Genomic DNA, 27,079 nt, shown 5'->3' on the forward strand with positions numbered 1-27,079 from the left:
TGCACACACACACACAGCAGGGGGGTGCTGCCTGCAACAAGGCGTGCACACACACACAGCAGGGGGGTGCTGCCTGCAACAAGGCGTGCACACACACACAGCAGGGGGGTGCTGCCTGCAACAGTGCACACACACACACAGCAGGGGGGTGCTGCCTGCAACAGTGCACACACACACAGCAGGGGGTTCTGCCTGCAACAGTGCACACACACACAGCAGGGGGTGCTGCCTGCAACAAGGCGTGCACACACACACAGCAGGGGGGTGCTGCCTGCAACAGTGCACACACACACACACACAGCAGGGGGGTGCTGCCTGCAACAGTGCACACACACACACACAGCAGGGGGTGCTGCCTGCAACAGTGCACACACACACACAGCAGGGGGTGCTGCCTGCAACAGTGCACACACACACACAGCAGGGGGGTGCTGCCTGCAACAAGGCGTGCACACACACACACAGCAGGGGGGTGCTGCCTGCAACAAGGCGTGCACACACACACAGCAGGGGGGTGCTGCCTGCAACAGTGCACACACACACACACAGCAGGGGGTGCTGCCTGCAACAGTGCACACACACACAGCAGGGGGTGCTGCCTGCAACAGTACATGCACAGTAGGTGGTAACTAACGGTTTGCAGCTTTGCCAAGAGTGGCAGAGGCAGAGGCTGATTGAAGGTGGTATTCGCCCTCCTGTGGGCTCCTCATTTGCATTTTCATTACCCCTCCATTCATTGTATACTACCCCAGTGTCACCTTTTTCCCCCCATTATGTGTTTTCATAGTCTGTGATTGTGAAAAGTGTTGAGCGAAATGCCTTAAATATGTATGAAGCAAGGAAATGTCTCCTCGGACTTGAAAGCAGTGGGGTCTCCATAGCAACCAGTCTATCCCCAGCATCGTGCCCTGCCGGCCTGGCATGTCCCAGCCTGGATATCTTAGCTTCGGCAGGCCTTGGACTCACTGGACTAGGTATAAAGTTTATTATTACCACTGGGGAAATGCTTATCTGCTTCCCTTTCTTTCTACCCGTTGTGCTGTGTCTAAATGCTGTTTTCTTCTCGGAGCCTCAGGGCGGGGTGAAGAGCAACAGGACCTGATTCATAGTCTTGGTTTTTTTTTTGTTGTTGTTGTTCGGCTCTGTGGATTTGGGCTGCCCAGATTCTCCCTGTGCTGGCATAAATAATCACAGGCTGACTGTTCTTATTTTCCGTGGCTGTGTTTGTTCTTCTAAATTAAGAATGCCACCGGATTGAAGGGAGCAGGCTCACTCTGATGTGTGTGTGTTTGCTCTCTCTGGCTTTTGCAGTATTGCCCTCCCTCCCTAGAGATAAAGATTATCCAGTTTGTTCCAAAAAGTAATTGCAAATCTGGAGGGCGGCTGGAGAAGGGGAGGGGAGAGCCCCTGAACCCACCCCCAGGGTTAGGCTTGATAAACCCAAGGCCACTAAGGAGAGCAAGCTAGCTTACGCCGCTCACAAGGCTTAGGTTGTTAGGAAAGCAGAATCTTTGCTGGTCTTGAGGCAGGAAAAATAAATCAGCACATCGTTTAAATTTATTTCTTTTCACTTTAAAATATGTAGTATGATGAGCTGTGTTATAGCTCAATGATAGAGCACACATACGAAGATCTACGTTCAGTCCCCAACACTGAAAGAAGTAATGATTACGTACATAACTCGTTGGGGCTCCAAACTGCCATACTTGAACACCACTACAGTAATGCAGGCTCTTGGCCAACCAAGGCTATTGCCACCACACAGCCCAGCTGCACAGTGAAGCTGTGGACCAGGGCATGCCGGAGAACTTAGCGGGAGGGAGCCCACTCCATTGTGTTCTAGTTGAGCAACCAGGTGAAGAGGCAGAGTCTCTGAGTGGAGGAGAGGGTCTCTCAACCTCCCATCTCCGGTAACACCAGCACCTGTGAACTTCCAGGAACACGTAAAAGTGAACAGGTTTAGCTTAGCGATCCCAGATTCCCACGAGAGAATCTCGTCAGTTACAGCGAACATGGGATACTTGAAGCATAAATCAAAGCCGGCACGTTTCCTAGGCAAGTGTTAGTTGTTGGATTGGAGCCCAAAGAAGTCAGCGTGTGCTCAGACGTGCAGAGCACCATCTGGCAGTGCCTCCTCTCTGCTGAGTACCAGACAGCCAGTCTACCGCAGGAAAGGCGTCCCTCCACACGGCCAGGTGTGAATGCTCGGAAAGGGATTTGTTGGGAAGCCAATAACAAGTGAGTGACTTGGAGAAATAAAATAGGGCTTCCTCTCCAACAGGGGTTTGTCCATCCAGGCTTGTCAGCAGGCTTGAGTCTAGTAGTCCTCTGTGCACCTGACTGCTGTGTTCGTTTGGACACATCTGTCTTCCATTCTTGTGGCGTCTATTGTCTATTTGAGCGTGAGCAAATTCCTACGTTGGACTTGTGAAAAGAGACATTCTCACAGGAATATCTGAAGTAACGTTTTTGAAAGAAAACCTGTCACCTGTGTTTGGCAGATTAGAAAGTGCTCATTCCAAAGGACAATATAAATGCTGCTCCTATTTCAGAATCTTGGACTTAGGTGTGTTGATTTGACTTTTCACTCCTTCCAGGTCTATTGGGGCCCACCACCTTGTCGCTCAACACTTCAACAACCCCAAACTCACTCCTGAACGCTCTCAACAGTTCAGTTAGTCCTTTGCAAAGTTCAAGTTCTGGCACCCCGAGCCCTACACTGTGGGCACCCTCAATCGCTAACACTGCAAATGCCACAGGTGAGTGTCACTTAAGGATGACCAAGAGGTGTGCTGTCTTAGGAAAAAAAAAACAGTATTAAAAAAAACCCACAAAAAACAGTATTTACAAAGAATTCCATTTCTTCGAGTGGAAATCACCATGCAAAGCATGCTCTAGCCCAAAGGAAGTCTCCCGCTGTGTAAATTAGTTAAAATGAGGCTCAGAAAAGCCAAGAGCTTTTCATGCGAGCAACACATCATCCGCACAGGCGATAAACAGGTTAGGAAAAGCAGACAGATGCTCAGGGCACAATGGCCGAAGCCCAGGAAGGTTACAAACTGAGCGTTGCAAACAGCTCTGCCCGGAGGAGCTATTTCTGAGTCAGGGACCCAGGTTCAGCCTCCCTGCTCTCTTCCCCAGTGCTGTGAGGGGCTGGAACAAATAAGGTTGGGAGTGGTACCTCATTTTAACATTGTTTTTCTTTAAAGAAAATAGTCACTTATTTGTGTGTGTGCACGTGCCAAGGTGCACACGGGGAGGTCAAAGGACAACTTGCAGCATGTGGGTCCCAGGTATCAAACTCAGGTCATCAAACACGGAATCCAGGGCCCTTACTTACCCACTCACCAGCCTCTGTTTATGATTTTTTTTTAAAAAAAGATTTGTTCATTATGTATATTGTATTCTGCCTACATGTGTGTCTGCAGCCCAGAAGAGAGCATCACATCCTATTATAGATGGTTGTGAGCCACAATGTGGGTGCTGGGAATTGAACTCATGACCTCTTAACCACTGAGTCGTCTCTCTAGCCCCCATTTATGATGTTTATAGCAATGTTAAATCCATTTACAGAGATGTGAAGTTATTATGAAGTCACAGGAAAGAAAGTTTCTTCTTGTTCTCAAATGGAACAGTCACTTCAAGGTTGTTCCCTGTCTAACACCGTCTTCCTGAACCACCACAGGCTTTTCTGCTATACCACACCTTATGATTCCATCTACTGCCCAGGCCACGTTAACCAATATCTTGCTATCTGGCGTGCCCACCTACGGACACACAGCCCCATCTCCCCCACCTGGCCTGACTCCCGTTGATGTCCATATCAACAGCATGCAGACAGAAGGCAAGACCATCTCTGCCTCTTTAAATGGACATGTGCAGGTAATGCCCTTCCGTGAGGCGGGGTGGTCTATGCTTTTGGCAAGAGAGGAGCTGCTGGAAACCTATTTTTGTGTCCACAAGTTATTTCTAAATCATGTTTTTATCTTATTTATGATTTCAGCCTCAGAACATGAAATACGGGGCACTGTCCACTTCATCGCTTGGGGAAAAAGTGCTGAGTGCCAGTCACGGTGATCCATCCATGCAGACAGCTGGGCCAGAGCAGGCTTCTCCCAAGACAAACTCTGTGGAAGGTTGTAGTTTTCAGACTGACTTGTAGCTTGGATAAAGGGACCCCCCGCCACTCTGGGTTGTGGGGGGAGTCTGCAGGGGTTCTGAGTTGGTTTCATTAACCAATACTCTACCTCAGCTGTGAAGAGTCAATGTCTTGCGTGCAGTTCCAAAGACCATGATAAAAGAATGGCCTGAAAGGCGTTTCCCACAGAAATACCACTCTTCCATTGTCGTGTAACGGGAAAATGTCATACAAGCTCACCCCCTAACAATCTTGAGGAAACATGAGTTGGGAGTGTCGTTTATTGGAAGAGCATATACCTAGCATGTGTAAGGCCCTGGGCTCAGTTCCCAGCACTGACTAAATTTGGGGTTTAGGATATAGCTCAGTGGTAGACTTGTCTAGGGTGCCCAATGCTTTGTCGACCCAAGTAGTGGAAAAGGGAAAAAACTACATGGTGAGGGGAAGGAAGCTGGGAAACATGAGGGTCCCCCTAATGTTCATATGTAAATACATACCTCCTTTAGTCCCAACAGCCTTCATGGAACGCATGGGCCCTACTAATGTTCCTAGGTAAATGTATATTTCGCGTATTCCAAACAATCTCCAGGAAACACCAGGGTCTTTACTTCAGGTTGCGTTCTGGTGATAGCCTGAGCTTGCCGAGGTGTGCTCTCTCTGCAGGTGAGAGCGCAATTAGGATTCTGGAGTTGGCTCTCCACAGAGAAGGGTTTTCGCTTCCCTCCATGGCCGATGTAAGGTGACATTTTGGTTCTTCTCCTTTCCCTACAGGCTGCAATGATGCCTTCGTTGAAGTGGGCATGCCTCGAAGTCCTTCCCATTCTGGGAATGCTGGCGACTTGAAGCAGATGCTGGGTCCCTCCAAGGTCTCCTGTGCCAAGCGGCAGACGGTTGAGCTCCTACAAGGCACGAAGAACTCACACCTACAGTATGTATGCTCACCTTGCTGGGAGGAAATGGTGGAGGAAGAACTGACTTTGAGCTCAGTGGTTAAGACTCTAACCCAAGTTGGGTTAGATTTCATCGTGGGCATTTCCAAAAATTCCCTCTTACAATTATATTTTAAAAACTCAATGAATGACCTGTTTTCACCCTTGTCCCTCTTTATAGTCTTTCCCCACCTCTCATTGAGTCACCGGGTTTCTAGCTGCATCCTTAAAACAGTCCTCAGAACCTCAGAGACATTCTGTGCTCTCCGGCAATGAGGAGGGGGGAATTTTCAGGCTCTGTTCCTGCCTTAGACAGTTTCCAGCAGTGACCCCACCTCGGCTGGTGTTGGCAGGGGCTCTCAAGCTGTGGCTCCCTTCTCTCCAGTGCAGAACATGCAAACTTAAACTTTTTGATCAGCCCATGAGTTTTATTAGCAGGAACTCCTCCTTAGGCAGTGTTTAGAATTGAGGCATCTTTAGATTGCCTTTTATTTTTCTTCGTTCTCTCTCGGGAAAAACTTGCCCAACTAGTTGATTTTTCTCTTCCATCTTCTTAGTTCTTGGCTGTCTTTAGGAGTAGCTTTACGGAAAGATTAACATATATATCTCCTTGCTTCCTGCATTGCTTACCAAAGCCACTTTATTTCATAAACTGGACGCATTCCACCCCGTTCTGCTCTACCTGTTTGTCATTTGTGGGCACTAATTCCCCCAGATAGGCATTCTCGGGTGTATGTTCCTCAAGCGCTCTGCTTCCGGCTCTCTGTTGAATCTTTGTCTCTAGCGCCTTTTGAACCTTCTCCTTTTCTCCATCCTGGATGAGGCTCTGGCTTCCCGCACTCCCCCACCTGCTCCCACCAGTGTGGCCTGCCCTTTATTTAGCGCTGCTGACTCTCCCTGTGGCGCTGTGGCTCCAGCAGTCCTAGTGATGTGATCCCGGGTCCCTTCCCTTTCACCAGCTCTGCCGTCTGAGTTGCTGCTGTCCTGGCCCTTGGCCCTAGTGAACTTGAAAAATACCTTCATTTCTAGTTCCCATGTCCTCAAGAAGCCTCTGGCAGCATCTGTCAAGCAGAGCGTATTGCTCCTGTCTTAACTTCTGACCTGGGACCAGGATAGGTGATTGGTTGTAACTGAACAAAACATCACGTTTTTGGCTTGAGGTACATCCTGATGCACCATGGACTCTCACTCTGGTGTATTGTCCACTATAAGCACCACGTGATACTCTGCTCATTCCCTAACTAAGCGTTGGAGAATATTATTTTACTTTCCTTCATAATCAGTATCACATGCATGTCACATGTGATAGCTGTCGTCTGTCTACCTTCAGACTTATCATTCTGCGCTCAAACTTTGCATGAATCCCTGGTGTCTGCTTGATGTACAAACATCAGAAATCTTTTCTGTACCTCTGTGCCCTGTAGACCACAAGTAGAATACCATGAGTTTCAATAGTGGTACCTATTTTTGCAAAACAGTTTCAACTCTGGTTCAAAACCCAGAAGCACCCTAGGGCAGTGACCCTGGACAAGCTCCTTCCATGTCATCCATTGGGGTGACAGCATCACCTTTGTCTCAGCGTTGCTGTGTCATGACATTGCTCTGAGGGTGGAATGAGATGACAGATGTATGCAGGTGATGGCCAAAGCACACACAGTGACCGTGCACAGGGGACACGTGCGGCCTGTCAGTATGCCAGGTGGAACAGTGAACTCCCGACTCTCTCTCACAGCAGCACTGACAGATTGCTCTCAGACCCTGAACTGAGTGCCGCAGAAAGTCCCCTCGCTGACAAGAAGGCGCCAGGGAGCGAGCGCGCAGCTGAGAGGGCAGCTGCCCAGCAGAACTCGGAGAGGGCCCGCCTGGCCTCGCAGCCACCGTATGTCCACATGCAGGTAATGCAGGTGCTGTAGTAATAAAGGCGCTGCGGTAATGCAGGCTCTGCAACAGCAGTCATGCAAGGGCAGGGCGCTGGGCAGGACATGCAAGAAGCAGGGAGTGTTCGTGAGGTGCACAGATGCTAGCCTGTTCTCCTGCATCCTGGTCGGTGTGAAACTCAAATAGATAAGCAGAAGTTTGGATTTTATATGAAAATTAAGAACTAAGTGCAGGATTTAGACGAAGTAAAAGTGACTCTTGAAACTAGTAAAAGGGTCGTCTGTGTTAGCGGTCACCTCAAGCTTTATAGACATGTAAGAGATGACGTTTCTCTTAGAGAAGTAGATCTCATTCTTCTGGCTTGGAAATACAGATAGTCAACTTGGTGCTCAAAATGGCTATGGAAAGAGCGAGTGTGGAATGTGAATTCTTCGGAGGACTATGCAAAATGGTGACAGTGGTGTGGTTTGGGTGTTGGTGATGGCTTCAGCTTCCTCAGCCCTGGCATATTACCATGTTCATAGCGTGACTTGGGGCAGCTTCCTGAGCAGAGAATTGGAGTCTGATCTTCATGTAGATGTGGGTGAGAGGCAAGGACTTAGTGCTTTGAGGGGTCGCACACACCTACACTTTTTACTTCCTGCACCAGCGTTACTGGGAAAGAACATCCATCCTATAATGCCTTATTGCTTTCTTCATCTCCACCACCTCGAAAAACTTCACAAAACCCTAGAAACAAAAACAAAACACAGCAACAAAAAAACAAAAAGAACTACTAGGTTTCATTAATTCATGGAACTAAGTGACACTGTTTTTATCCCAAAGTATGATTCAATACTCCTGGTTTTATTTTTTTTTTAAATCCTTTTCATTTGAACATTTTTGAGTCTTGAAGTGGATAGGACTCATAGCTCCCATAATGCATCAGTCCTAAAAAAGAAACTACCAAGTTCCTTTTATGACCCTTGCGGGTTTGTGCGTCTGATGGCTGCCATCCTCTTCCCCGCCAGCTTTGGGTCCCTGTGAACAAATTCCATGGTTCTTGCTTGTAGGTTGGATAACAATGTTCTCATGGGTGACTCTTTAACTAGATGTGTTTATGCCATTAGGGGAAAGCTGGCCCCCAAATCACCAGGAAATCTGTGAGAGTCGTTAGGGAGATTTGGCATGAGACACACTGAAGACCATGCCCATCTCTTCACCACCCTAGGGGTGTGGTCCCTCTAGCAGCTTTTCACTCAACTCTCGTCGTCAGTCCTCCAGAGACTGTTGCTTGCTTAGTCTCCAGAGGAGTTCTGACGCATTCATTGTATTCTTTGCAAAGCCCCACACTGGCTTTGAGTAGTGGTTCCTCAGTTTTTCCCTCTCTTGTCCTGGGAATTAAAACAGATTTTTTTTTTAACTTCCAGTGCAAGTTTAAGCTGTCCCCAAATGCCGTGACACAGTGTTGTCTAAAAACCAGTGAGGTACAGCCATATTCCTAGAGCTACTGTGTCCACTGGGACGCTGCTGTTTATCACTTGACCCAAGGTTATTGCTAGCTCCTTGCCACCTCATCCGTGATCTGTCCCAGGCTGTAATTCCCTCAGAACCTTATATATTCTGGTATAGTCTTCCTGGGAGTAGAACCAAAGAACTCTTCTTGCCAGTAGGTTCTTGATCTTCGTGGTAGGTCTTTGAATCAAGTCTTAATCTGTTCCTTAGAATGGGGTGGTGCGAACAGGTTAGCATCCGGGATGTAGCCAAGCAGGCATAGCTATCTTCAGAAGGGCATCTCTCCTGGTTTCTGCAGAGTTAGCTGTTCAGTGTTCGGAGCACAAACGTGTGGTCCTCCTCTCTGTGCGGTACCAGGGTATCTAGGTTCGATCCTATCAGATGGTTAGTGTTCGAAGCTAGATGAGTGCAGTTAGCCAGCTTCAAAAGCCACGGCTGCAGCAGCGTAGTTGATGACCTCGTATGTTGTCTTGACGTTATCCCAGTTTTCATCTTGTTCACCTGCGTGCAGAAGGATTCTGAGACTGGAGGAGAGACAACAGATGCCCAAGGGCGTCGTGCGACATCTTCCTTTGATGCTCCTGCATCTATTAGGGTCTTCATGTCACACTGGCATATAGTAGTTCTGATGTGGAAGACATTCTTCATAAACGAGAATGTTTCATTTTGGTAGGAAAATTCTAATCTTTGCCATTGACATCAAATTAGATAAAAGTAGTAGATTATTCCAAGTTTCTTTGGAAGGAGTGTTTAAATTCATCACGTATGGGCTGTAGATGTGTGGTATCATGATGTAGAGCTTAGCCAATGTCTGAGGCTGATTCACAAGTATTGGCAGGATGCTCTGGGACTGGTAACAAAGCTGTTTTTTTTTCCGGATTTCCTTTTCAGGCCTTTGACTATGAGCAGAAGAAGCTATTAGCCACCAAAGGTAAGTGACACAGGACTGCTTCCCCTTTCTGGCCTTCAGCACACCCTCATTTTCATGCAGTCCAGGTGATTTGAAAAACTGGATGCTTATAAAACAAAAACCCAAAATGTTTGAGTTCATACTACACAGATTCTGTCGAAATAAAAATGTATTTTTGTGAAATACACGAGCATAAGTAAGGAGTCCCGCAGCTTTTCCTCATTTACTTTTTATTGGATAAAATGTTTTATTCTGAGGCATTGCATGTTAAGAAATAACATTGAGTTACAACTTTTTCATGTGTTGAAGAAACCCTGCGCACCATCAGTAACTTTATTTAAGAATTGCATTAAGCACATAAACAAACAGTCTCTCTTATATTCTGCATTCTAAAGCGATGCTAAAGAAGCCAGTAGTGACTGAGGTCAGAACGCCTACAAATACCTGGAGTGGCCTGGGGTTCTCCAAGTCCATGCCTGCCGAAACCATCAAGGAACTGAGACGAGCCAACCACGTGTCCTACAAGCCCACGATGACGACCGCCTACGAGGTGCATAGTTCTCCTCCTGTCTATCCCTTCCACAGAAGAACAGCTGGCTCCCTGCTGTCCCTGCCTCTTTATGGCCATAGGGACCGATTGGCTTGGCTCCCTTTCTGTCTGTGAGCTTGTGGAAAATGGATGAGCTTTCATATTAGATTTTTTTTCTCTCCCCTTGACGTTATTCATCTATACGTATGATGGGAATTTATATTTTGGGAGCAAGTTTTTGTTGGATGAAGGAGTATACCAGATCCACGATAGAGTAGGGCCAAGGTCAAGCAAAAGGCAGCTGCAGTGCTTCCTAAAAACTTACAAAGAGTCTCTTTGTCCGAGAGTATCGCCAGCAAAGCTACCGTAGGGGAAAAGGCAGATATTCAGCAAAAACAGAGTTTCAAATCTGAGTCAACTTCAGTATGTTGAGATGTGCCAGGGACGCAGGAGGAAGCATCTCAAGCAACCGTTCCAACATCCTTATGTTTCCCAGATGTTGGCCGCACAGCTCCACCGTGAGAGTGGAATCTTGTGTTCTTTGCAAGCAGAGGAAGGGCCAGAACTCCATCCTCCCAAGGGCCAGGCTTCACATGACTCTGAGCAGACCCTGTCCATCTGAGAATGTCAGGCTTTGGTCTTAGGGTGTGGGGGTCCGGGCAGCTTGCACAGAAACATGCTGGGTAGATGAGCGTGATTAAGCCTAGCGTGGTCAGCCTCCATCAGGCTGCAAGTGTGCTGGCGGAGGGCTTCAGAATTGTTAGTAGTATTTGTAGAAGGAGTTCCTTTTCTCTGCCTTTTTGGCGTGGGTTTTTATTTATTTATTTATTTATTGTAGTAAGATTGTTGATGGATGCAAGGCAAAAGCAAATGCTTTTTAAAAAATTGCCTTTATCTCTCTTGAGCAAGCCAAGAAGAAAACACTATTGAATAGTCGCCCGTGAATTCCATTGTCAGGGTTGCAGTAGCCACCTGGCAGGCTGTATTTAAGATTAAAGTAACCTTAGGCTGCCGGTATGTGGGGACCATTATGCGGTGTTTTTAGGCTGTAGGTGTCCACTTCCCCTCAGGCTGCTGGAGCTCGCAGAGGAAGGAGCATTGACTTTTGTTAGCAGAAGAATTAAGCTAAAGCCAAGACTTGGCCCTGCACCCTGCAGGCAGTGGTCCACCTCCCTTGCCTTCGCTTTGGGCAGAGGAAGGCGTGGAGCTGTGGACTGCCATTCAGTAGTTTCTGAAATGAGACATTTAGCTATAGAAATGCCCCTCGGTTCCCCGCTTGGAGCCTGACATTAGTCAGGTGCAGGCAGAGTTTGTGGGGCTGAAAAACCCCACCCGGTCTCACGGATAGATTTGGTGAGCCTTTATGCTTATCAGCGTGCATCTCTTTTGCGTTGTATTGTTGGGTACCTAGTAATCCTAGGACACTGCTGTTAGTTCTGCAGGAGAACGTTATCCGTAGGAAAACCAAGGTGTGGTGTTCCTCCTTGGAGGAAGTAACTGCACATTCAAGCTGTTTTGCTTTTCGTATGCAAGGTAATGCTTTCCAAGTGCTAGGTGGACACTTAAGGTCTTAGTGGATTCACTTCATTCTTTGTGGCTTATATGGTGCATTTTCATGTAGAAATTTATATAATCCCCACAAATGTGTAGTAGGAAGAGAGACTCCAGAGTGGATGTGTCTTTGTCGTGATAGGGGCCAGTAGATGTGAGAGAAAAGACTGGGGTTCATTTTTACCGAATATTCTGGAACATCTCCGTAATGTTGTAACTCAAGGGGCACAAAGGAAAAGATGATGTGCAATTGATGTATATAGACCTGGCACGGACACACACAAACATACATGATTTTAATCACTTAGAAGAAGGACCGTTTTGTTAAGCTCTCTGAGATCTCATTTGGTAAGGATACAAAGTGAAGACGAGCTGAGATAGGTGTTTTGGATATGAGCCATGGCTGATTCCAATCCCCCAAGGAAACACTGCTATAAGGGGTATTTAGTGCTGAAACATTAAGGAAGTTTTTGGCTAAAACAAACATGGGTCGTAAAATCCCCCCCCCATCCTGTTGCTCTTACCCAGGGTCAGACAGACAAACTTTCTGAGTAGAAATGTATTGGGCCTCTGTCAAGCCTCTCCTATGTCTTTATTGCTTTGGTTGGCTTGGGCTAGCCTGCTCCACCTCCGTGACTCATGCCGGAAGGTGGGGGCAGGCAGTAACAGTGAGACAAGAGCCCGGGGAAGCTCCATGTCATCTGCCTCCCTCCACTGCCTCTCTGAATGCTGGCAAGGGTATGCTCTGGCTTTCCTCAGGAGTAGTGTTCTGTGCTTGCCTTGGAACCAGGTCTTTCTCTGTAGAGGTAGAGGGTCCATATACAGCATTCATGAATTCTCTGTGGCAGGGGCTCCCTGGGCAGGCAAGCCTCTTGTCTTCTCTGCCATGCCTCAGAAGGACTAAGACAGGAAGGTGTGTAAGGATTGAGGCTGGCTTCGGTGATGAAGAATGTGGGGAAGGCTCTATAGAACAATAGAGACGGTTTCTATTGCGAGAATGAGAGAGCGAGGGAGGGAGGTATGCATGGCATGCATGAATGGATTGATGACAGCATCCCTGAGACAGTCCTGTGTATCAGATTGCACATTCTAAGTGTGCTGCTTTGGGGACAGGCCTGCCTTCTGGTGGGAGGAAGACAATGCGTCAAGAAGGCAGTGGGTAATAAAATTCCTAGTCCGTGCTCAGAGATTGCTTTGACCTTAGGAACAGATGAGAGCCATGCCAGGAAATGTAGGTAACAAAATAGGGCCAATCTCAGGAGGATCTTGGGAAAGAGCATTGAGTCCAAGGAATAAATGGCTTGATCATTGTAACAGCAGAATTCACTGGACAGGTCTCGGGGCAGAAGGCATTGAAGATGAAGGCTGATTCTGGTACACCTCAGTCCAAGACTAGAGGGGAATCATGGGAAATTAGGAAACACCCCTGCCTCTGAACAGCCAAAGTTCAAGACTGGAGGCATGGACTACTCTGATTGGCACTTAAAAATGCCAGGCTTGTTTTATGTGCTGGATTACACAGGGGGGCTGTCAGAGTTGCACCAGAGTGGCCAAGTGGGTGGAGACAGAGGTTTGAGTGGCTGGTGGAAAGGGCCATTCAGAGAGGGACGTGCTCAAATAACTGTAATCGGCATTAGATTTGCAGCCTTACCATCTTGAAGTTCCACAGGGATCTCAATGCAGGCATACAAGCAGCCAGAGTCCTTGCACACTAAGGACTTCACAGAGGATTGAACCCATTTGGTGACAAAACACAGGAAAACAGAGGGGGTGGGTGTCAAAGACCAGGCCTATGGCTAGCCTGCCATTTAGGATGGGACAGAAGAAGGAGGTCGCAGAGGACGTGGGGAGGAAGTAGAAAACCTCAGGACTAAGGTGTCTGGCTGCTAGTTGCAAGTGTTTAAGGGAGGCCATCCTAGCCGTGAATGGGCTGCATGAGCCACAGGTAAGTGTGATGCGAGTTTTCTTAGAATTAGCAGTGAAGATGAATCTGCACAGGAGAAGTCTGTGCCTGAACCTTGAGTCCAAAGCCAGGGTGCCGTAGTGCTGTGGACACGTAAACAAAAAGAATCAGTGTACATTCAGGCAGGTTTTGAGTTGTCCTAAGTTATCTTTAAACTTGGAGAACTTCAAAGAGCATGTTGTCATAGGTATTTGTAACTGGCTGGAGAGATTACGTCCTCGTTTGGGGGAGGGTAGTGCCAGGGGAAGCCAGTTCTGTCTCCCCACACTGGGTGTTAGGATAGGTGCAGGCATCTTTCTAAGAACATTGGCTCTCCCTGCAACCCCACCATTCCCATGTCCTTTTTGTATGAGCATGTGTGTGTGTGTGTGTGTGGGGGTGTCTTTCTGTTTCCTAAAACAGGGATGAGCTCACCATGACATTTTGAAACTTTCTTTGCACTGGCACCTTCTAGAGCTCTCTGGGCCACCTGCAGTCAGGTCCCCTTGGTGAGGACTCGCTGTCTGTCAGTGCTCATCCTTGGTACATGCCAGAGAATGAGCGTGCCCTAGTATGCGGCAGAAGGGCATTGCATGATATAGCATGGTATCATTTCTCCTCCCACTCCAAGAAGCCCACCATGTTGAACTCTTCCTTCTCTGGCTTGGCCTCTTTACAGGGCTCCTCCTTGTCCCTCTCGAGGTCCAGCAGTCGTGAGCATCTGGCAAGTGGAAGTGAATCCGATAACTGGCGAGACCGGAATGGAATAGGACCCATGGGTCACGGTGAATTTGCGGCACCCATTGGCAGCCCCAAGCGCAAACAGAACAAGTCAAGTGAGTTTTGATTTCTGTTCCCACATTCAGGCGTCAGCTTAGATGCCCTTGCTTAGTGTGAGGTGGTGAGGCGCAGGCAGCTCGCTCCTGAGACATGAGGTGCTTAGTATGAGGAGTCGCCTCTTCCCAAAGCTTTCCTGGCTCCTCCCACTGCCTTTTGTACAAGGAGGATGCTCTAGCGCTTGCATCCCCAAGTGCCATCATTTACTCCTGTGACCTACCTTGTAGAATTTTAGTTCTGCGAGTCAGTAATACCTGGTGAATGCTTATTGAGTACTGTGTGTCAGGCTGTGCCTGGCACCTAGCAGCTACATGTTCTGTAGGCATCTGTGGAGTGAAGAACACGTGTGCGTGCACACACACACACACCCCTCCAAGTAACAAGGAAGAGATAGGAACTTGTGAAGGCAGTTGAGTAAGATATTCTCAAGGTAGCATATTTGACAACTGAAGAAACGCTAGCTATTAAAGGTGAAACTCCAGGATTTTTAGCTTAAAGTTTTTTAATTTGAGAATTTTATTCATGCATACTGTATTTACATCATTTTTACCTGTATCCCTCCTCCTCCAGTTCCCCCCATGGCCCCCTATCTCCCTTTCTCAACAGCCATTGATTGTCTGTAGGGTGGGGTCTTAGGAGATTTTCCCCATCCACGTTGGCACATCAACTGGTATTGTCATTACGCAGGTCTTGTTTAGGCAAGATGGATTAACCTAAACAAAGAAATCACTTTAAATCATTGGCATTCTGCCAGAGCTAATGTGGCTGAGGCCAAGCAGGGTGTCATATCTGTAAGGATGTCGGCTCCTCTGGATGGTAGAAATGGACAGCTAGACCAAAGATTGCACAGTGGCCATGAAGTTTGTTAATAATGCCTTTTTATTCAGGGTTCTTGCCAAATTTGGAATTGCACACATGCAGCATGAATGGTCTGAAGGCCCTGCAGATGAGGGCAGTGGGTCTTACCTGTGGCCTATGGCTATGGTTAGTCAAGGTGGCTGTGTTGTCAGGCGTGTCCAGCTTGAAGACTAGCTGCACTATTAACCAAATCCAAATCAGAGAGTGAGAGCAACCCCTCTCCCTAGGAACCGTGAGTTGTAGCTGGAAACTCCCATCAGCTACCGTCTGATCTTCTAAACATGCACAGTGTAGTCCGTTAGGATCCAGGCATGATGTTGGTCCGACAGTCAACCCAGAGGTGGGCTACGGTTCCACACAGGCCTTGGGGCGGGGGGGGGGGAGTAGGTGTTTGACCTGTAGCCCAGTGTAAGTTGGTTTTGCTCGCATTTCTCGTTTCCTGCAGATAACTTAAACCAACTATACTACGTTGTTGGACTAAAAACTAGACTAAGACGAGATTGTGAAAGAGAGACAGGGTGATTAAAGAAGCCCAATAATTTGACTTTTACGAGGATTTTGTAAGAGTTGGGGTGGGGTTTAAAAGAAGGCTTAGACAGGACCTGCTTACTCCCTCAGAGGTCCCAGAAATTGGTCACCAAAAGAACACATAATTAAATAAAAAAAATGGAGTACAGACCTAAAAAGAAAAGTCTCAACAGAGGAATCTAAAATGACTAAAAGACCCTTAAGGAAATGTTCAACATCCTTAGTCATCAGAGAAATGCAAATCAAAACAACTCTGAGATTCCATCTTACACCTGTAAGAATGGCCAAGATCCAAAACACTGATGACAACTTATGCTGGAGAGGTTGTGGGGGAAAAGGGAACACTCCTGCACTGCTGGTGGGAGTGAAAGCTGGTACAGGCCCTTTGGATGTCAGTGTGGTGATTTCTCAGAAAATTAGGAAACAACCTTCCTCAAGACCCAACAATACCACTTTTGGGTATATATCCAAAGGATTCTCAATCGTGCCACAATGACATGTGCTCAACTATGTTCATAGCAGCTTTTTTTTTTTTTTGTCATACTCAGAATCTGGAAATAACCTAAATGCCCCTTGACCGAAAAATGGATAAGGAACATGTGGTATATTTACACAATGGAGTACTACACAGCAGAAAAAAATGACATCTTGAATTTTGCAGGAAAAAGGATGGAGCTAGAAAACATTATTTTGAGTGAGGTAACCCAGACCCAGAAAGACAATTATCACATGTACTCACTCATAGATGGTTTTTAAACATAAAGCAAAGAAAATCAGCCTACAAACCACAATCCCAGAGAACTTAGACAACAATGAGGACCCTAAGAGAGACATATATAGATCTAATCTACATGGGAAGTAGAAAGTAGAAAAAGACACGATCTCCTGAGTAAATTCAGAACATGGGGATCTTGTGGGAGGGTTAAAGGGGAGAAGGGAGAAGCAGGGAGGGGATCAGAGAAAAATGCTCAGTAAAAATCAATTTTAAAAAAAGAAGACTTAGAAACTATTGACAGTTAACACAAACATGTCACTAGTCAACATGAAGTTAAGGGCCATTGTAAACGTTTCCCACAGGGGGTTTTATTTTCAAATGTGTTTTAAATGTTTACTACTATGTTCTACTTGGTCCAGGTTTAGAATGTATATTGTACTCATCCAACATTTGACTTCCCACTCACCTCATCTCAGGCTCCCAATGGCTGCCGTTTTGAAGAGCACAGGCTTAGCCACTTTTCCTTTATACCCTGGGTCTTAGTCTCAAAGTCTCCTCCTTCTCTGGGCTTCCCTTTTATAGCAGTGGCTCAACCGTAGATTTTGGTAGTTCCCCTTTGTCTAGCAGGAGGTAAGTTCATCATTTGGACAGCAATTTACACCATCAACCTGCAGTTGATGTCTGCTCACGGGAGGCCAGCGGGCACGCTGAAGGGCTCCCAACACATGGTTTTGTATCACCAAACCTTGACGTAGTCTGCTTTGATGATTTCGGGGCGCTTCTATCTTACTTGTAAGTAATAGTCCAAGGATGTTATTTTAGGGGCGAGTTTGGGGTCCCTTCCTCTTCTTCCCATAAGAATATACCTGTTTGAAAAAGAAATGTTACTAGCCAATTCCTTGCCTTTAAGATAAGCAGAGAGTGTCTCAATTTGCCTATGGAAAGGGGAGAAAGTGATCTGCATGGAGCTGCCTGCCTGGCCTGGAGGAGCGTTGTCTCTTCCACTTGCTAGAAATAATCCCTTTTAAGGCAACATCCTTGCTGTGAGAGGACGGATAGCCACACAGGCAAGAGGCAGCATGGCCATGTACACCTCAGCATCATTGCTGCGGATCTTACTCATTTCAGAAGCACCCAGTTTGACAGACTTGATACCCTCTGTGGCCTTCAAGGCTAAGAGGTGTGTGTACTGTACGGTTGCACGATTACCCTACACAAAGGAGGCCCAGGTCAGGAGGCGGAGAGCCACCCTGCCATCCAGAGGGGAACCTGGGCCTGTTAGAACTTCCTGTACCTTTACTGTGTCCCAGGCTTCCTCTCCAGCTCTTCATTTGATTTCTATCACATTAGCTGTAAAGAGCCAATGCTCGGGGGGGGGGGGGGCACAATGAATGCTTATTAGCTACCGAGCGGCTGGTGCTAACTTTCTGTAACCACGGAATGGCAGGAGCTTCCTGACAGCAATAAACAGTGTTTCCTCGGTGAAAAGCTGATCCCGCAGTGACGGTGACGGATTACTGTGCTTCCGCAGCCGGTGCTCTGTTCCACCGAACAATGAAATCTGAAATACTTGGTGATTAAGGCTTTTAATTAAACCGCATTCCCTGTGGCCTTGACTGTCTCTCCTTTGCCCTCCAGGAGAGCATTATCTCAGCAGCAGCAACTACATGGACTGCATTTCCTCGCTGACAGGAAGCAATGGCTGCAACCTGAACAGCTGCTTCAAAGGCTCTGACCTCCCCGAGCTTTTCAGCAAGCTGGGTCTGGGCAAATACACCGACGTCTTCCAGCAGCAAGAGGTGGGCCAGCCTGCATCTTCTTTCCTGGGCATCTTTGTTTGGGTCGTGGGTGTGATGACCTCCAGAAGGAAGCCACGTTGACCTGCCGTTGTCCTTTCCCTGGGCATTTAGTCAAGTCCCAGCTTGTTCTAGCTGCTGAAGAAAAATGTCATCTTGTTTCTTATTTAGTTTAGTATAGTGTGAAAAAGCAGAGAAGTAGAAAGTGGGGTCTGCAGAAAAGGACCCCAACCGTCCTTCACCACTTTAGCTGAGAGAGCACACTGGAGTGTTGATGTAGGGGAACCTTGGGGTCATAGCTCCTCTGAAATCGTCATTGAGCCTGCAGGTCCTTATTCACCTCTGCAGCCATGTATGATGTTTACAGCAGCTTGCAGGGAACATTATGGCCTGTCACAAATGCCCAGTGTTAGTGATGGGACAGCTAGGATCTGACTTCATTGCTGTTCCTTTCGAGTACTGCAGGCTACCTTCAAAATAAGAGCCCTGCACCTGAACTGTTTTCTTCCATTTTGTGTGGCCGAGGCACAGCTGTGCTCTTATGTGGGCGGTTCTGTGCCATTTTTGAGATAGTCTGTTGAGTTCATTGAACTGGGGACTTGATTCTTTCACATGGTTGTATACAACACAATGGAAGCTAACATTTTGTGTACACTTTGATTTCTTCTTATAACTGAAGCTAACAGTCTTGATTCATATCCTTCTTTTCATCAGTTCACAAATGTGGTGCAGTATTTTTGTTGTTTTGTTTTGGCCATAGCTGCCAAGATACTCAGAGCTAAATTTATCTCGTTGGTATTAAGTTGCTGGCTTAGTCTGTCTCCTGTTAATAGTTGCTTTCAATTTACGAATCTTTCTCTTTCTTTCTCTTTCTTTCTTTCTCCTTGAGATTTTGTTTACTGTGTATGAATGTTTTCCTGAATGTATGTCTGTGTACCATGTGTATACAAAGCCCATGAGGGACAGAACTGGACATCAGATATCCTAGGACTGGAGTTATGGGCACTCGTGAGCCTCCATGTGGGTGCTGGGAATTGAACCAGGGTCCTTTGGAAGAGCAACCAGTGTTCTTCACTGCTGAGCCATCTCTCTAGCCCCTACCACCTGTTTCCTAATGTCCAGCCCTTGGGTTGGTGCCACCACCATTGATTTTAGGAAGTAGATAAGGTTAATGAATCAATGCAATGATGGGTCGATTCCACAGTAGCAAAGACACACACTCCACACACACTTCACACACGCCCCACACATACTTCATACTGGCTACAGCTTGTTTCTCTTTTCCACAGATTGATCTCCAGACGTTCCTCACCCTCACAGATCAGGATCTGAAGGAGCTGGGAATTACGACCTTTGGTGCCAGGAGGAAAATGCTGCTGGCCATCTCAGGTGAGTAGATATGTTAAAGTCATATTTTAAAATCTGAAAGCCCTCTGCCAGGGGTCTCCGCATGTGGGCCTGGTTCTGCCCATCAGCTACTTACTCCTCTGATGCCATGCTGGATATGATGCAGCGGGGGTCGTTTTGCCAACGCTGAGAACACCCTACTACCTAATCAAGACACTTAACCAAAGCCTTCCTTGGCAATATTGCTCCCTGTACTAGACTTTCTCAGAAAGATGTAGCCAGAATCGCCCCATGCAGAGCATGAGAATGGGTGAGCAGCTGTGATACACAAGTTTCTGAGTTTGTGAATAACTGCTTGATTGACAGCCGTGTTCCAGTGTGTATGTCCTAGGTTCTAGGTTCATCCCACTAAGAGGAAAAGAGCATTCGTGCTGTTTCTTGGCGGTGCTTATCAGACTTAATGCCTTTTGATTTTTCTAAGGTTTTGAGTAGAATTTGAGTCACAAATGGAAGAAAAATAGTATCTACATCCCTAGTCTGCCTTCTTGGTGGTCTGGTGCATATTCCTTTAGTGAGTACTCTATGTACTCATTGGGGTGCCATGCAGGTGATGAATTGGGGCGGTGCACACATAGGTCAGTACACAACAATGTTCAGAGAAAGAGGACCATGGACGTCTTGCTGGCAGTGTTCTTGAATGTCACATTTATGTGTGCCTGCCTCTTGGAAAGACAGTGACACTAAAGGCAGAAAGCAAGCATTCTCTGATGGGGGACTGTGACTTTGCAGGCCGGACCTGTGCAAGGCGAGTGATTGCATCTAGCTGGTGGATATCCTTTCTAGACAGCGTTCGCTGTTCATAGTTGAAAATACGATTGGAAACCTCAGGGTTTGCCCATTTCATTTAGCAGTGGATTGTAGTACCTGATCCACCTCCTCGGGGGAAATCTTTGTCTAAAGCAGATATGTGCACAGGTGCCTTCAACCAGGAGAGACATCAGCGTGGGTGGTTTGGAGTGGAGTCTTAGACTCCTCCACATAGCACCTGTCCCTCGATGCTTCAGGACTCTACCCCAGGGCCTCCACCAGCCTGTATTAACAGTGTTCAGGTGGATGTGTCATTCCTGATGAGTCTTGATCTTATCCCACTCTATGTGAGGGGAACAGTGGATTCAGAGAGGAGGTTGAATCCCGCTGAGCCAAGTCGTTGGTTCCTGGGTGAGTTTCCAAATCTCTCTTGGTTTTGGCTTGTTATGAATGTAGACGCTAGTGGTGATTGTGTGGGTCCCCTTCCATTTCTGAGACCTATCCTTCCGTGAAAGACATCAGCGGGCTTGATGGAGACTCTTAGCAGGCTGGTTCACACCCTCGTTTGTTCTTTCTGCCGTCTTTGGTAATAAGATTGTTTTGTTCTCTCTTTACCCTAGAGCCTATCCACACAGGGTTATTCTCAGACTCTGACGTTAGCATTTCGTTGATTGTCAAGCGAGATTGAGTATTGGCATTTGACGAAGTCACACACTTACTAATACAGGCTAGCGCTTCTCTACAGGAAAGTATCTACCCTGACACACTATAGCCTTTCACTCGCCTTCACGGAATAGTGGTAGCGGTGTAAGGAAAACCAAGTTTTTCCTTTGTGATGTGGTTCCAAGTCCTGTGAACATTCAGTCACAAGGGGTGGCTCCCAAACATCTTCACAGGCTGTAAGTGGATCATCAGGAAGCTTTCCTTTGGAGTACAGCAATACCTCAATCTCTGATTGGGAGGATGGGGAGTGAGACATGGGCTTTCAAGACTCGTTATTTTTTTCAATTGACATCTTCCGTTCTTCTGAGGTCAGCATGTATTCTGGAGACACAGCTCTCCCGACAGGCTCACGGGTTCCCATGCCTTTAAACGGAATCGGGTACCTTGTGAAACTGCTCTGCACATCATGGGGCCTTTGATGACATCGAGGAAGGTTTGCCTTTCTCTGCCCAGTGCACTTGTTGGAACCTAATACATCATTTTCTCTGCAAGTGATGTTATCGTAAAAAAAAACGCTTCATCAAAAGTTGCTTCTCCAAATTCAGCCTGCTTGATAACAAAGACTCCCAACATTTCACTCCAGAGAGATGCAGCCTGGCAGGGCAGCCCAGACTCATGCTTGTCTTCTGGTTAGATGTCTCCATTGCCAAACGGTGCAGATGGCTACATTTATCCTTGGAATTGTTCTTTTGGTATGAGGTTTTATCTTGGGGCAGAAAGCTTGCATTTTAATATTGTAGGGAATGAATTTGAGATGTAGAGATATGTCCGAGAATAAATTTAATTTTTTTTAAGTCAGGAGATTGCTGAGACTAGTTTAGTAACTGGTTAGCTAGCTGGACAGACTCAGCGAGGCACGCTAGCATCCTGTTGACAAGCCTGCTGCCACAGCCTCAGGTAGATCTAACATCTCCCGACCTATTCTTTTAGTTTGTGACTCTGTTCAGATCCGCAACAAGATCCTGAGAGCTGCCAGGATTGTGTGAACCTTGGAATTTCAAAGAAAAAGGTTGGTATTTTCTGAAACTATCCCCTTAGGTTTTCTGAGACAAGAGAGACGACTTGAGGAAGGAGTTTGCTTTTTAATCTCATGCAAGACCCTTAAATGTTTGCAGTAGGACTTGCCTTGACAGCCTCTCTCGGGCGTGGTTTTGTTTCTGAGCCTTGCATGCATGTTCAGTCCTTCAGAAAGAAACAGCACCTTTGTGGACGGCCTGATCCCTCTCGTGCTCATTGTATTCTTTCAGATGGCTAGCTGATGGGACCTTTTTAAAAATAATCACTGAAAATTGCTTCAGTGGCCTCGTGATTTTCACTGACTCATTGCACTGTCTCCTGTGCTGGGGAAGAGTGCTCTGCCCCAACCCTTACTTTTCCTTCTTTGTAACGTGGGAGCAAACTCCTGACTCGGACCTTTTGGCTGTGAGAAAGAGTGGAGACCAGAGATGGTCCTCTATAAGTCTGCCTTTAGGAACATTCAGTTCCTCCTTCGTCTGAAATATGAAGTTCCGTGTTTGTGGGTTTTTAAAAGAAGACACGGTGGTGCAGCATTTTAGAAAGGATGTCAGTGTCTGTAGCGAAACAGCAGCCATGCCATGTGTGTCAGCCTGTGCCTTGTTCCTAGAGACGCCTTACACCTCTTCAGATTGCAAACTAGTCTTACAATTCAGAAATGGATTCGATGCGCTTCAGTACAAACTAATTCTCTGTCACTGGTCCTGCCTGAAGTGGTAATGTCTCCGGTGGCATTCTCATGGCCACAGGGCCTTTTTTATCTATGGTCATGAAAACCCAGTGCTTGGTGAACCTTTAGCCTCAGGCAGATGAGGCTCAACTCTGCATTTCATCAGGGTGCCAGCAGGTGATATCAACTTCTAAAAAAAAAATCAGTTTCCTTGTCTATAAAATAGAGACTACTTGTGTTATCTGTCCCTTAGGGAAGACTTGAGCAAAACAAAGTAATTCTAAAGTACCTGCCACCATCCCTTTAATGCATCAGTGTTTTCATGTCTCTGAGAACAGTGTGTTAACAAAAGAGAAGTACCTCCAAGGTTGCCTTGATTCCCATTCTGAAAACACTCCTGTGAACGTAAGGGTCTGCTGGCTGACTTACTGTCCGCTACTCAGCAGACACGAGCGTGGCTGACTCTCTGGTGGTACTCACCCACGTGGCTCACCTTCTCATCCTTAGACTTGCCAGGGCTCGCATGGCTCACAGTGTGACTGCAGGATTCCAAAGGCAATGGGGGTATGTGGGGGAGGGGTGGTACTAAACTGAGCTCTGTATAAGCCTAAGGTGTTGCATCTCCTGCCTGAGTCTCCTGAACACGGACTCAGGCAGGTCAGTTTTACGCCCTTCTGATTATTGAAAGTTGAGCAAATTGGAGAGATTTCCAGTTGGTGCTTATGAGGAATCCTAACTTCCTGTCTCAGGGTTCCCCATGCATCTCTTCCTAGAGAGTTTGTGGTGGTGCCAGGGTCCATCAGACAGGGTGGATGCCTAGCACACATCATCTGTCGGTTAGCTAGCTGCTTGCCTTTCCGTTTGATTCTGTACTGTAAAAATCACTAGCTATATTTTCTAAGCACTCAGGATTCTTTGAAATTAAAGTAGGGTGTTTTATTTTTCTTCCCCAGACAATTAAGATTTCAGTATTGTTTTTAAGTATTAACTTTCTTAGCGGATAAGATCTTTACTAAGTTGATGTTTCTGTACAAAGTTTTTGCATGTGGATAAGTTTCAGAAACTGGTTGGCCTTCAAGAAGCCCAGGCTTGGTGTAGAGCTTCATTCTCCCCTGTGAAGTCTTCAGACATGGGAGTCTCTCTCCATGTCTGTCTTGCCTACTTTAGCGTTTCCTGTGTTTGTCATGGAGGAAGAGTGCATGTGTGTATGCATGTGTTTGTATGTGTGCTTTGTTGAGATTTGATCCTAGGGCCTCACCCCCGTTGGACCACTAAGCCGTGCTCCCAGCTACTGTAATCGCCACTGGTAATATATCTTCTCATGCCAGCATCTATTGTGCCCCGTGCTTCTGACCCTTGGCCTAGCAAACCTGTCTGATATGGCTAGGGAATTTGGGGAATGACACTGCCCTGAGCATTGTACAAACTACAGTAAACATGGTTTGCCCCAGTTCTCTAGGTGAGCAGTAAGTGCCTCTCATATAGTAGGCTAGGAAACGTTTAGAAATGCCTGCTATTAACTGAGAGTCTACCTCCCGCCGTCCACCAATTGTGGCTTTCCCAATTCCCACTGCCACCATTCTCTGAGTTCTGAAGTGCTCCCCTTCTCCAGGACACTTCTCCACTGACAAGCTAACAGACGGTTCTTTCTCTCTTTCATTTCTCTTCCTAGAGCTAAGTAAAAGCCGAAGAAAACTTTTTGAACCTCCGAATGCATGCACCTCCTTCCTGGAAGGCGGAGCCAGTGGGAGGCTGCCCCGCCAGTATCACTCAGACATTGCCAGCGTCAGTGGCCGTTGGTAGCGGTACCTTCTGGACGCCCACTCACCTGCTCTCTGCAGAGATGGACATGACCTGTGGACAGTCTTCACTGCGCCCGTCCGTCCTTGGCACTCTGGCTATCTGGGATCAGGACCAAAGCGTTGACTTCGCACCTGTACTTCATGGAAAAGAAAAAAGAAAGGAAGACAGGAGATAAGTCTCATGTTCTCATGTTGCCTCAAAGCACCAAAGTGGAAAGGAAGCTTTTTAAACTTGCAATTGGACAGAATTTGCTAAATGAGGGTAGAGCTTTGTTTCTTCCTATTTTCCTATATATGCACTGATTTTTTTTCCCCCTTAGCTAAAATGAAGGCGAATTTGACATATGGGATGCCAGAAAACTTAGAATTTTGTTTGCTTGAACTGTCTTGATGTTTGGGGATTTGAAGAAAAAATAATCAAAGTATAATTTTTTGCTTTAATGACTGAGGTCTTCCAGCACTTTACATGGTCTAGTTGCTCGTCCTGTGGATCTGTCTCTCAGCTCTGTGTCTCTGCTATTGGTACACGTGTTTCTGGCTCCCTCCATTGTTTATTTGCAATGGTACTGGACATTAGTGGGTTCCGTGCAGAGTTTTCTATGCTCTTGGGGAATGTGAGCCACTTGGCTATGGACCAAATTCTGTCCATTTGCGTCAGCATCTTGGGAATCGTTGGCCATGACTGCAGTTCACTGGCCAGGTACAAAAGACAGACCAAATGGACTTTGCAATACCAGCTCTTTGCAGTTGTCATAGTTAGCTGCTATCTGTATTGCTAAAAATGATCTTGATGGTTGTCTCAAAGGCCAAGGGGCTGGTCTTTTAGTATACTGCCACTAAAGGACATTTATTTATATCAAACTTTTATTTTTAGATATTATAAGCATACAGTAGATGACCGATGAAATTGATATTTTCTAGAGATTTATGGTAGAGAATGAGCTGCATTCATAACTGGAGCCCTAGGTTGTCACTTTATTTAAAAAAAAAAAAAGACAAGTAACCATTTGACGAGACAGCTCTGCTGCCACTATGAAGAGAAGAGGCCCCTCCTTACCCAGTAATTCCATCCCCTGTGGGTCCTGGGATGGTCTTCAAAGTGCCTTCCAGTCCACTTGAAGTCAGCTTGGATCAGTTGGGAACAGAGGAAAGCCCCAGGGCGACAGCTTCTCCGAGAGCTGGATTCTGAAAGGGGAGAGAAAGGTTTTCTAAGGGGCTGGATATATCATAACAATCTTATACTGTGAAAGTCCAAGAGACCGGGCGACATTGTTTTCTGTCTTTGCAGATTTATGAAGGTTTTCCGTCCAAGGAAGAAAACCACTCCCGTGCCTTTCTCCCTTCAGAACGGTAGTCTTACCAAGTGTAGACATCTTTCAGAACACTTCCCCATAGGGTGTGTCACCAGGTACCTTTCATGATGTGTCTATGTTTAGTGTGTGAAGGCTTTCTGTGTGACACAGACTGCTCCCACCCGCTCTAGGTAGAGATGTTGGAGGACTGTGTGTACTCAGCAGGGTATCTACAGATGCGAGGTACGAAATCCCTGCCCAGCGGTTTTCCAAGGCTTATTCCTGATCGCTGAAGAATCGAAGGAATCTTGACCCAGAGAGAGGTTTTCAGCTGGAAAACTTCGGCCCCCTGGAGGCATGACAAAGAGTCTGTCACAGCAGTATCATCTACCTGGCCCTCACCTCAGCCATAACCGCCGAAGGGTACAGAATGGAATCACTCTCTGTGTGAGTGTGGCGTGGCCACCCTGTGCCCCTGTGCCCAGATGGCTGCCCGAGGCTTATCACATATCCACCTCACCATCTCGGCAGACTGCTCAGTTCTCTAAATTCTGTTATTTCTTTAATTGGAAAAAAAAAAACCCTAATCATTGGAGGTCGTTGTGGACTCTGCCATGCATTTACTAAGGGAAGAAGAGGGAACAGAATTTCAGTGTGAAGCTGGTTTAGGCTGGATACACAGTGCTTTGATTTTACACCAAAGGGAAACTGCCCACTTCAACTTGATTCCATAGGGAGGCTAAAAAGAAAAATAATTAAAAACACTGGAAGGTTTTTCTCCCTTTCTCTGGATGCAGCCAAGAGCATAGAGACTTGCAGGTATTCTGCCATACACAAAATATTTGGGTTATTCGAAGTAATGGTAACTTTTAACCAATCTGGCCTTACTCATGACTGGTAATCTGTAAATATGAGCAACACAGATTGTATTTTGTGGGGAATTTTTATCCTTTTATCACTTTTTTAAAAAAAAAACCTGAGAGATGGGATGAACATTGAAAGTGGGGATTTTTTTCTAAACCAATCGTTACATGCGAAATAAATTTATATAACTCCTTTGTATTGCTGTCTACATGGAATGTGTCTTCTTCTTTAAAATCTTGCCGCATAAGCGCCGCACCTGTCCCTGTGTTCAGAGTGCAAGGACAGGGAGGGGCCGTTTCCAACAGAGTGTGACTATGTCCCCTCAGCAGAGCTGAGTCCACATCCCCTCTCATTTCCCCAACAGGAAGCCAAGGAACTTGTGTAGCCACTGATTTCGAGACTAGTGATGGGTCATTTTTTCTGTCTCCAGCCATTGGCACATACAGAAAGAGTAC

The 27,079-nt window shown here is 46.6% G+C and overlaps 1 protein-coding gene across 3 annotated transcripts in view; it reads left to right on the top strand.

The window, feature by feature from the left end:
• The window catches only part of Bicc1 (BicC family RNA binding protein 1), a 217,433-nt gene extending 190,601 nt beyond the window's left edge, over positions 1-26,832 (top strand). Inside the window, exons 10-22 of one of the 3 annotated variants that reach the window (XM_075980004.1) lie at positions 788-974; positions 2,598-2,759; positions 3,686-3,882; positions 4,004-4,136; positions 4,910-5,066; positions 6,800-6,962; positions 9,331-9,370; positions 9,745-9,899; positions 14,051-14,207; positions 17,948-18,108; positions 19,395-19,494; positions 21,913-21,991; positions 24,339-24,450. In XM_075980004.1, coding sequence (XP_075836119.1) covers positions 788-974; positions 2,598-2,759; positions 3,686-3,882; positions 4,004-4,136; positions 4,910-5,066; positions 6,800-6,962; positions 9,331-9,370; positions 9,745-9,899; positions 14,051-14,207; positions 17,948-18,108; positions 19,395-19,494; positions 21,913-21,968 — 1,668 coding nt within the window. In that variant the 3' untranslated portion in view covers positions 21,969-21,991; positions 24,339-24,450. Of the gene's footprint in view, positions 1-787; positions 975-2,597; positions 2,760-3,685; positions 3,883-4,003; positions 4,137-4,909; positions 5,067-6,799; positions 6,963-9,330; positions 9,371-9,744; positions 9,900-14,050; positions 14,208-17,947; positions 18,109-19,394; positions 19,495-21,912; positions 21,992-24,338 lie in introns of all 3 variants that reach the window. The other 2 variants (XM_075980001.1, XM_075980002.1) reach the window with 2 other exon arrangements.
• The last annotated feature ends 247 nt before the right edge of the window (positions 26,833-27,079 follow it).

Source organism: Microtus pennsylvanicus, chromosome 7, assembly GCF_037038515.1.
Source record: "Microtus pennsylvanicus isolate mMicPen1 chromosome 7, mMicPen1.hap1, whole genome shotgun sequence".
In the NCBI taxonomy this organism is placed as follows: Eukaryota; Metazoa; Chordata; class Mammalia; order Rodentia; family Cricetidae; genus Microtus; species Microtus pennsylvanicus.